Source organism: Pyrus communis, chromosome 8, assembly GCF_963583255.1.
Source record: "Pyrus communis chromosome 8, drPyrComm1.1, whole genome shotgun sequence".
NCBI classification, from domain to species: domain Eukaryota; kingdom Viridiplantae; phylum Streptophyta; class Magnoliopsida; order Rosales; family Rosaceae; genus Pyrus; species Pyrus communis.
The window spans coordinates 15,411,435-15,421,141 of record NC_084810.1 but is presented as its reverse complement, the minus strand read 5'-3'; the positions used below and the strand labels follow the sequence as shown (position 1 = coordinate 15,421,141).

General features: G+C 37.1%; 1 protein-coding gene across 1 annotated transcript; it reads right to left on the bottom strand.

Moving 5' to 3' along the window:
* Window positions 1-831: 831 nt before the first annotated feature.
* LOC137742672 (protein SUPPRESSOR OF K(+) TRANSPORT GROWTH DEFECT 1) lies at window positions 832-5,199 on the bottom strand. Its single transcript, XM_068482598.1, has 8 exons — window positions 4,333-5,199; window positions 3,552-3,657; window positions 2,790-2,988; window positions 2,524-2,592; window positions 2,357-2,431; window positions 2,099-2,197; window positions 1,796-1,951; window positions 832-1,221 (listed from the first exon to the last, which is right to left on the bottom strand). Exons 1-8 carry the CDS (start codon window positions 4,802-4,804, stop codon window positions 1,096-1,098), a joined length of 1,302 nt encoding a protein of 433 aa, XP_068338699.1. The 5' UTR covers window positions 4,805-5,199; the 3' UTR covers window positions 832-1,095.
* Between the last annotated feature and the right edge of the window lie 4,508 nt (window positions 5,200-9,707).

The window sequence follows — 9,707 nt, the reverse complement described above, 5'->3', positions numbered from 1 at the left end:
TTATTCGTAAATTTGAAGAGTTGATTGAACAGTGAGTTGGAGTGACAAATTTTGAAAGTAACATTAACTAATAAAAGTGTCAAATGAGTTAGCAAATGACACTTTTAAAGAATATTTTTGCCAATTCCTTTGAAGATGCTCTTAAAATGGGATTATTTTCCTTCCTTATAATGAATTTTTGCAAGGGATAAATCTCCATCATGATAATCCATCTCCCACCTTCATCTTGACAAAATTTGACTTGTATCTGGTATCCAATCCAATCCTAAGCACCATAACCAACTTCCTACATGTTCAAACATAAAGAAATAGTGGAAAAAAGATACCCTAATGAAATAAATCGAACAGTAAGAGAGAGTGGCACGGACTTCACATTGTAAGGATTTGGAAAAAGGGAAAAGGATGTTGGGGGAAATGAAAACTAAAAAAATTGAGGGTGGTGAAGGGTTGAATTGAATCCCAGGTCATGGAACTCGGCCGGACTCTGGATCCAATTCCTCCGAAGGCGCCCCGGCTCCTGAAACAGACATACCATTACAAGCACACGAGATTAACCAAGAAACCGGGGGATCAGAGGAATGCCGGTGAAGCAACTAACTCGACTTCAACTTAAACCGATGCCCCAAGTTTTCAAGTTAAAGCATTCACAAGATACTAAAAACATGTCTAGTTGACAGGAACGAACTCATTACAATGACAACTGCTCGCTAGATACAATATGACAGGAATCAGTAATTGTCCGAAGATACCTGAAAGACACGAAACACCTGGAAACATACGAGAAAATTAGTTTTCAACATTGAAAAAATTAACCGAAATGACCAACGGGGCAACGAAAATTATTGATGTATCAACATTCTGAAGCAATACTTTTTCAACTGTCCTTTACACAATTTGAAAACAAGCGATTCAAGATGTAAAACACCAGCGGTTTCCATCTCAGTACAGAAAAGGGAAGTCAAGTCACCTTCCTCATTGAAGAAACTCATTCAGAGTATGTAATTCATTACATCCAGCACTTTGTAAAATAAAATACAAATCATGGCGACTGACGACAAGTGTGGATTAATGTGATATATAAGTGCAGAGAATTCATCACCCTTCCTCTCCGAACTCTCTTGTGAATCTCTCATGGACTTCAAGGTCACTTTTGCTCACTGTAGGCCTCTGTCTAGCAAGAACCTTATCGAAATCTGTTTTTGTGATAGGAGGCGGAAGGATCTGCAAGGCATTTAATAAGCAACAAGAATTACGTTGGAGAGCTTTCAACGCTGAACATAATTTTTGAAAGGAAAAACTTCAAAATTGTTCATCAGACCATTAATGGAATTCCTTTCTCATTTGAATGCATGATACATAAATTAGCAATTTCTTAAAACAACGAAAATTTAGCAGTCATTTTATGGATGCTTCCATTCCAAGTGAAATCTACCTCTCGAATCGATAATAGTAAAAAATATTAAATAAAAATATATATAAATAGAAAAACACTTCAAGAACTAAATTAATCATTCATTTACTATTCTTCGTTGCAAAATTCTTAGGCAAAGTAAGAAGGGCGTTTTTCTAAGGTATTGTGTTTAAAGTGTTCGTCTAATGTGTAAGCTTAGCACCTTATGAAAGGCTTGTAGATGAAAAACCCAATAAAAAATTACTCGTTACTTCCTAATCTGGTATGTACAATAGCCCTGACATATGTAATGTCCAGAAGCCGACAAGTCAGCAAATACAAAAATATTGTGCCAAAACAGGTATGCAAGTTTATCAACTCCAGCATTCAAACATGTACAAATACCAGTGAAGCGAGTCCTTTTGCTGCCAGATCCTGCATGGTGATTTGGACAGCACCTGGTTGCTTTGGTCCACATGGTATCCACATATCCTTAGGATCCTTGAAAAAGAACATGGCATCTTGCGTTTTACGAACAGGTTCAAAGAGAACGTCTTTAACCTGCCAGTTTTAAAAAGAACAAACCAAACAAAACAGGTGATGTTGTGAGCTATTCTCATTTAACCCTTTAATGCAAGGAACCCTAATAAAAAGGTAGGTAATGCAAAGACAGAGATGCACACAGAAATATGAATGACTTGTGCTTACACAAACAGCAATATCAGAACCAGAAAAGCCATCAGTTTTGCGAGCTAAGCTTTCAAAATCACTTTCTGTTAAGTTGTGAGGAGTATCTCCTAGATGCACCTGTTCAGAACATCCACGCACACAAAAAAAGGAGAGCACAAAAGATTAGTAAATGTATAAGAACCATTTCAATTATTGCAACCAATAATTTTTTTTTTTTTACTGCCCCTGTTTAAGCAAAAGAAAATGGATACAAAACTAAAGGAAAATGTCCAGTACTTTGAACATATGCTGTCGAGCCTTTAAATCTGGGAGGGGGATGTATATACGCTTGTCGAAACGTCGCCGAATAGCCTGTAATTTCTACCAGTTAGCCACCTTCATATAATGCCTCCATTAATTAGGGAAGAAACCATAGAAGAAAAAATTCACATATATCTCCATACCTGATCTAGTGCATATGGAGTATTTGTTGCTGCGAGAACAAGAACTTTCTGATCATTGTGTCCCACACCCTAATATACATCACAGATAAGATCAACTGACAACATGAATGACTTCAAACCAAAAATAAACAAAAGTAAAAAAGAGACTCCAAATAGCAAATACTAGTAGGAATAATTATACAAAACTAGAAGTTTAAGGACCTAAAAAGAATAATGAAGGCACCTTAAGAATTTACTCCACTAATTCCCACAAAACAAACACATACCTGCATCTGCACAAGAAGTTCCGTCTTAATTCGTCTAGACGCTTCACTCTCATTGCCTTCTCCACGAGTCCCACATAAGGAATCTATCTCATCGATGAATATAATGGATGGTGCACTATCACGAGCCATTTGGAAAAGGTTTGAAACTAGCTTTTCACTCTCACCCATCCACTTTGAAACAAGGTCTGAAGACGAAATACTAGCAAAAGAAACGGGACATTAAAGATTAAAAACTAGACCTTTTGAAACTTTCTGGCCTAAGATCATAAAAAATAATAAAATTAAATAAATAAAATTACAAATGATCAGGAAGAGACGTCTAGAAATAAAATGAAACTAAGGAAAGCATAAGCACATGCACAATATATCTAGTAAAGTATACTAAGAGGATTTGTTGCATAAAGTGGTAAAAGTTTTTCTTTACTCAACTATAAACACCGGGGGTAATTAAGTTAAACACAGGTCTCAAAATAAATGCATTGGGAGAAGACCTCAAAGCCGCTCAGGTAGACAATGAGACCTTGGTGGGTTTGCCGTCACATTTTACAAGGTCATCATTTTAATCAAAATATAATCTCTTTTCGTATTAGCTCGGGTTAAATTTCTTGCTTATAAACAGCAAGAAGATGTGAGGGTACTCATTGTACCATCTCCCCCTGTGAGCCAACTCAACTTTGTATGATCACATACTTTCTATTATAGAGCATCAACCAACTTTCAGTTAGTTAAAATAAGTCATCACACAAATGATGGATATATTACCTGAAAAATGTCGAGTCTGCCTCAGTTGCAACAGCCTTGGCCAAGTAAGACTTTCCAGTTCCAGGAGGCCCATACAATAGAAATGCCCTCCACGGCCGTCTCTTGCCTAAAATTATGTAAGTGGGTATACATTAGCTTTTATAGATGAATCAAAAGTAAAACTTCACTTTGTAATGGATAAAAAATGATGGATGATAAAGACCAAAAATGGTGCTTCCAAATAAACCATGAAAATGATACTATGAAAAATATATAGTAACAATAAGGTAGTGCGATCAAGATTGATAACAGATGAACTTTTGCTTTAGAAGTATCAATTACTCCATGCTGGATGATAAAATTGCAAACCCATCTGTAGTCTATTAACAACTTCAACCTTTCTATTTTCCTAACACTACAACAAAAACGAAATCTTTTGAGCCAAGCAATTCACCCAGATGAACACGGACCAAAAACCTATGTGCACCTTTATGATTCGAAAATTCCTATCACTTAGCTTTCACAAACATGAAATTAGAGGCATATAAACTACATAAGACGAATTCCCCCATATCAAAAAATAATGCCTAATACCCCAACATTACTCGAGGCAACAATTCAGCACCAGCAACGCTTTGAAGTAAAGACCAATTCAACCCATATTGCTTTAGTCACACTCTGCCTTGAAACCGTAAAATCCAATATTTACCCAAGTTTAACAACTACCCATTACAATTACTAAATAAAAAATCTAAACTTTCTAGCTAAAGTCAATATATCAAATATTGAAGCAAACTATTACCGGTAAAGAACTGCGGGAATTTGACCGGCAATATAACCGCCTCTTGCAAGGCCTGCTTGGCACTCTCCAAACCAGCAACATCATTCCATTGCACATTGGGCTTTTCCCTTATAATCGCCGAATTCAGCCCCGCCCGGAGCTTCGCCTGCTCAGGATCCTCACCGTCACCGCCTTCCCCGTCTTTGGGCTTGGTCTTGGGCTTGGTGGCCACCGCCGCATCCCCGTTCGACGCCGGCCCTGGGCCGCCGTCATCCAACACCGCCCGAATCTCCTCGGCACGGCGCAAGTACTCGGTGAACTTCTGGGTTATTGCCTCCTTGATCTTAGGGTTCTTCTCGTACTTCAAGTGGGTCTTGAAGTACTCCAAGGCGTTCATGTACAAAGGGAACGCCTTTGCGTAATTTCCCGCATTATCTTCCTGCACGGCTTGCTTCACGTACTCAATCGCTTGCTCCTTGAAATTGCTATACATCTCTTTTGAACTCGCCTGACCGATCACGCATACAGAATTCGGAGCTCCGGAATCGAAAAGGGGAAAAAGCCCTAGAGTTTGAAGAGTTTGAATAATTTCATATCGATGGGGGTGAAAATAATCGAGGATCGGAGGGTAATTTTTAGGTGTGGAAGCCCTAGATTTTGTTCTCTTTATTGTTAAGACCTGTTAAAAAAAATCGAAGAGCTTTGATCTCGATAGAGAGGACGAGGGAGGGGAGGGGAGGGGAGGAGAGGGGAGGGTTGTCCTTCGGTGTAAATTTGCTTTTATCACGAGGACGCGTTTGGAATTTTGAATGTTATTCGATCTCAAGGATTCAATTCAAGGGAAGGTTCACGGTTCCTTCTTTCTTACCGGAATTTTCAGCTGAGAGGGCCGAAAGCCCAAATTAGACGAAAACTACAACTTTACAAACCAAGCAAGAAATGACCCAAACTAGGAGGAACCATTTTTGTGTAAGTGGAACATAAGACGGTACACCGTATATGCTTTTATAATTTAGATATGGTTGAAAATTTATCCAAAGAGATTTGCGTGCTTATAACATGTTGTAAACTAGAATTAGTGTGAGTGCTTGAGAGTCGACTCTTCACTTTTCGAGTTTCTCTTACTGATAAACAGAAAGAATTGTTGTGTGTTTGTCATTACAAAGATGTCATTTGTTTCAAGCATCATTTATTCAAGTCAGTCTTTATATACTTTTTTTTTTTGTTAATATAACTTTCATCATAGAACTAAAATATACACAAATCCCTCCTCCAAAGACCCAAACAAACCCTAACACAACAAGCCAGAAAAGAAAAAAAAATCCCCAACTGGAATCCATACACAGCGACCGCTGGAACCCCATGGAAATCAGTCATCCATCCCCAAGGTTGCCAAAATTGCCCCAATTTGCGCACAATTCGAGTCATCCAAATAAACTTCACACTTCCAGTCGTAGCATTGTCACCCAAAGAGCTTCCAGATCGAAGCTCAGTCATCGAGGAGAATAGTCCATCGTAACAGTTGCAGCGGAAAATGGCGGTACGAAGACCTGAACCGAAGTTCTACACACCTTCCTTTGCATAATTGAAACTTCACCAGAGGAAATTTTGTTGGAAGTATGCCCACAAAGCCACTCATTTGATGTAATAGCTTTTTGGAATACTTATTGTGTTAAACTTTTATATGTTTAATAGAGGGCAAAGCTTATTGTTAATCACTATTTATAGTATCTTGTGTTTAAGCAATAAGGGAATCCAAGGAATGTATTTGATCTAAGAGACAAGTGATTTAAGTTAGTTAAATTAACGGGACCTTTCTCTTATGTTCATTCCTAAAACGTTCCTAGCCATAGGATTGCCAATTGGGCATTGACAATCCGCTAAGGTTAGTATGTGTTATGTCGACTCAAGCGTGAGTATGAACTAGTCTCAAGTCATTTGGTGTTGGACACTAAGGCAAACACATAGGTGCTCGAAAGAGTAATCGAGTACACTGAACAACGATCAAACGAGAGTTCGAACATACATGTCATGTGAGAACTCAATAGTTGCAATATGCAAAGTAGTCCTTTGACCTGAGGCATCATTGATGTCTAATGGTTAGGTCCTTGATCTTTGATTATGTCAACAGCATTCCATTGGAGTGTCCACGGCATTGTTGGGGTCAAGATATCTAGTCATGTAGGCATATGAATGCACAACAAGGGATCTCTAACCTTCCATGGTGGAAGGAGAATACTCTAAGATATGATTCGAGAGTCTTTGGCCAAAGCATATGAATATGACTAAGGAAGTTTGTTCCAAATCTTATTCAATAGAATCATATAGAGAAATATCACATTGGATAGTAGACATGAAACAAACTATCACTTAAACAATGTGATTAAGAGTATTGTATTAGAGAAGGACTGTATTGCATTGTAGTTGTAACTGGATAGGTTCTCCAACCACTTCTACTTAGCTTGGGTAACCATGACATGCTGCTAGGTGTCACCCATGGTTTGCGGAAGCCCTAAAGATTAGCAAACACTAATTTTAAGGGAGAATTGAAATGTGGTTTCAATTCACAATCGATCGTTAAGAGTAACATCACACACTACCTCGCTAATTGGAACCTAATGGATCGTACACCGAGTAAGGATATAAGTGAAGAAATTATATGAAATGGATAAGCAATTAAATGGTTTAATTGAAGAATGGTCAAGATTAATTAAATAGTTAATTAATTATACGAAACGTTCGTATTGGGCGTTTAAGTTAGTTTTGGGCTTCAGGGCACAAAAACGTTTTGGTCCACAAGGCCCATTATGTTTAAGTTGTATGACAACAAAAACAAAATGGGCAATTAAGCCCAATAACAAATGGAGGCCGGCCATATCAAGGGTAGTGGGAACTTTTGCTTAATTGCAAGTTTGCCACTAACCTAAGAGATGAAGTATAAAGTCATCTTTATAGCTTTGTTTCTAATTAGGGGTTTTCTAATTGAATTTGGGTGAAACATATTCTCTCATTTTCTACATAGAGGCCGGCCACTTAGGGGAGGAACATCTAGCAATCTTCTTCTTCCTTAAGTCATCCATTTCATCTTCACACTACATCTTTGGTGTGGAGACTTAGAGACACCAAACCTTTGGTGTTTTTTGGAGAACAAATCCTCAAATCCTCAAAGAAGAAAAGGAGCACTAAAAGGGAGGAAATCACAAGGAAGATCCAAGGAGCAAGGAGGTGACTTGAAGGCCCTCCACTTGGGTGAATCCCTTGTGTAATCAAGGATGAGCTTCAAGGGTAAAGAATCTCTAAATTCTTATTCTCTTTAATATTGTTAAAGAATCTTATGGTTCACCATGTACTAGGCTTTGAAAGTCATGGGTTTTATGAATTGTTTTTGAATGCATGCCTACTTTAAAGTGTTATTAGTATGCCTATGTATTCAAATGTTCTTACATGTTCTTAGCTAGGACAAAATTTTTCCTTCAAATTTCACATTTGAACTGGGTATCGAGAACATGACTAAGAACGGGAGTTGAAACCAGAAAATTGGATAAATCTAAACAAGGATCCAATTTGGAAATACAAGCTATCCAGAAAGGACATAGGAGATAGACCGAAGGAAAAAGGAGAAGGAAGGACTGGGGCTGCCAACAACCCAAGCCACAGCTAGGATCAGCGACAGCAAAAGTGAGAAAAAATTGAAGAAGCAAGCTTGAAAACTGAAGAAAACTCTCACACGCCGGAGAGAAACACTCTCACAGAGAGAGAAAAGCTCTCACCAAAACAAGAGAGAATTTTATGTATTAACTTAAAATACCTGACAAACCTATCAAAAATGGCCATAAGTCTGTAGTCCCCCCATTTATTGTCTCCATTGTGTCTGTTAAGTTTTCAACATCAGTCTTATAACCTAACTAAAAGATAACTCTATTAACTTTTTTATTTTGTATTTAAAGGGAGATTGACACCAGAGTAGGAATACACTCAAGTATTTCAATTTTTTCTTTTAAATTTTTAAATGACAAATAAAAAAGTTAACAAAGTTGTCTCTCAGTTAAGTCATACTACAGATGTCAAAAGTTTAGCAAAGAGACATCAGACTCGTGGCTAGCAAATATATCCCTAGTAATTATACGCTCATTATTATAATATTGATTTCACCACGCAACGCCTTGATTGACTTAGCTAGTTAACTCTTCTCCAAATCTATAAAATACCCCACAATGAACAACAACATTGTAGTAATGGTGGTGCTAGTTGCTAAACCAACGTTTAGCAGAAAGTAACCAAAATTCTTAATGAGTTTCGGTTGCTAGCTATGAATGTATGCACATTTTTTTTTTTTGTCAAGTGATACACTTCAATCTGGATATCCAAGTGGATACTGAAATCGAAACATGTTGACCAACACCTAAAAGGTAATGAAGTCAAAATATGCAAATGATGTGTAAAAAGTGCGACTAAATTAAAATCAAATTCTAGAACTAATTTAAACCAAGAAAAAGGGTGCACATTGTGGGATGAACCCTTATTATAAATGCATGCAGTATTAGCTCATAGATACAAGTGCAGTAATGGTAAGAATATTCTCATCTTGAGTAGAATGGATACTTTGCTACTAACAAGAAATAAATTTCCTACATTAACAGAAGTGGGTGTGAGAAACCACCAATGAACCCTCGCTCGCTGATGAGACGATTTTATATTATATATTTTACCATATTCTTAGTATGTTTTGGTCATTATTTTGGAAATTTTGACTGTCCAAACAGTGTTTTTAGAGTAAAATTCCTTGTACAAAGTTGTTGGGGACATCCAGTTCTTTCTAACGCTACCTTTTGGGCAAGATTTGATGATGATGTCGTCATAAAATGAGGAGATTTATTTGTTGCCCAAATTACCCGATTTGAATATGATTAAGTTTCCTAGTTTTATTATTTTATTTGGTTTTTTGTATTTGTTGGGAGACCTAAATTAGGTAGGATTCAAATTTCTAAGTCTATTTATATGTGATTTAGGAGCCCTAGAGGGCCAGAACGTTGTTGGGGGACTTGAACTCGGTTTAGAGAGCTTTGACAATTTGTTTCAAGAGTGTTTTCTATCTTTACTTCTTTAATAATATTTTTCTTTTTATTGTAATTGTGTGTAATTTATTTCTTTTGTTAGGACCAAGTTACGAGCTTTAGTATGAATATGTGATTCTTATTAATTTTCTTATGAATTGATGCTTTCTTGCTTTGAATTATTAATAAATGTGTTTAAACTATCTAATTGACTTTATGACTGTCCACCATTAGGGTAATTATACAAGTAATTTGATACAAGTTTTGTTGGAACGTCATCCTAAAATTAGGAGGGCTTCTTGTGATTAATAAATGTAATTTCACTAAAGGCGAGCATCACAC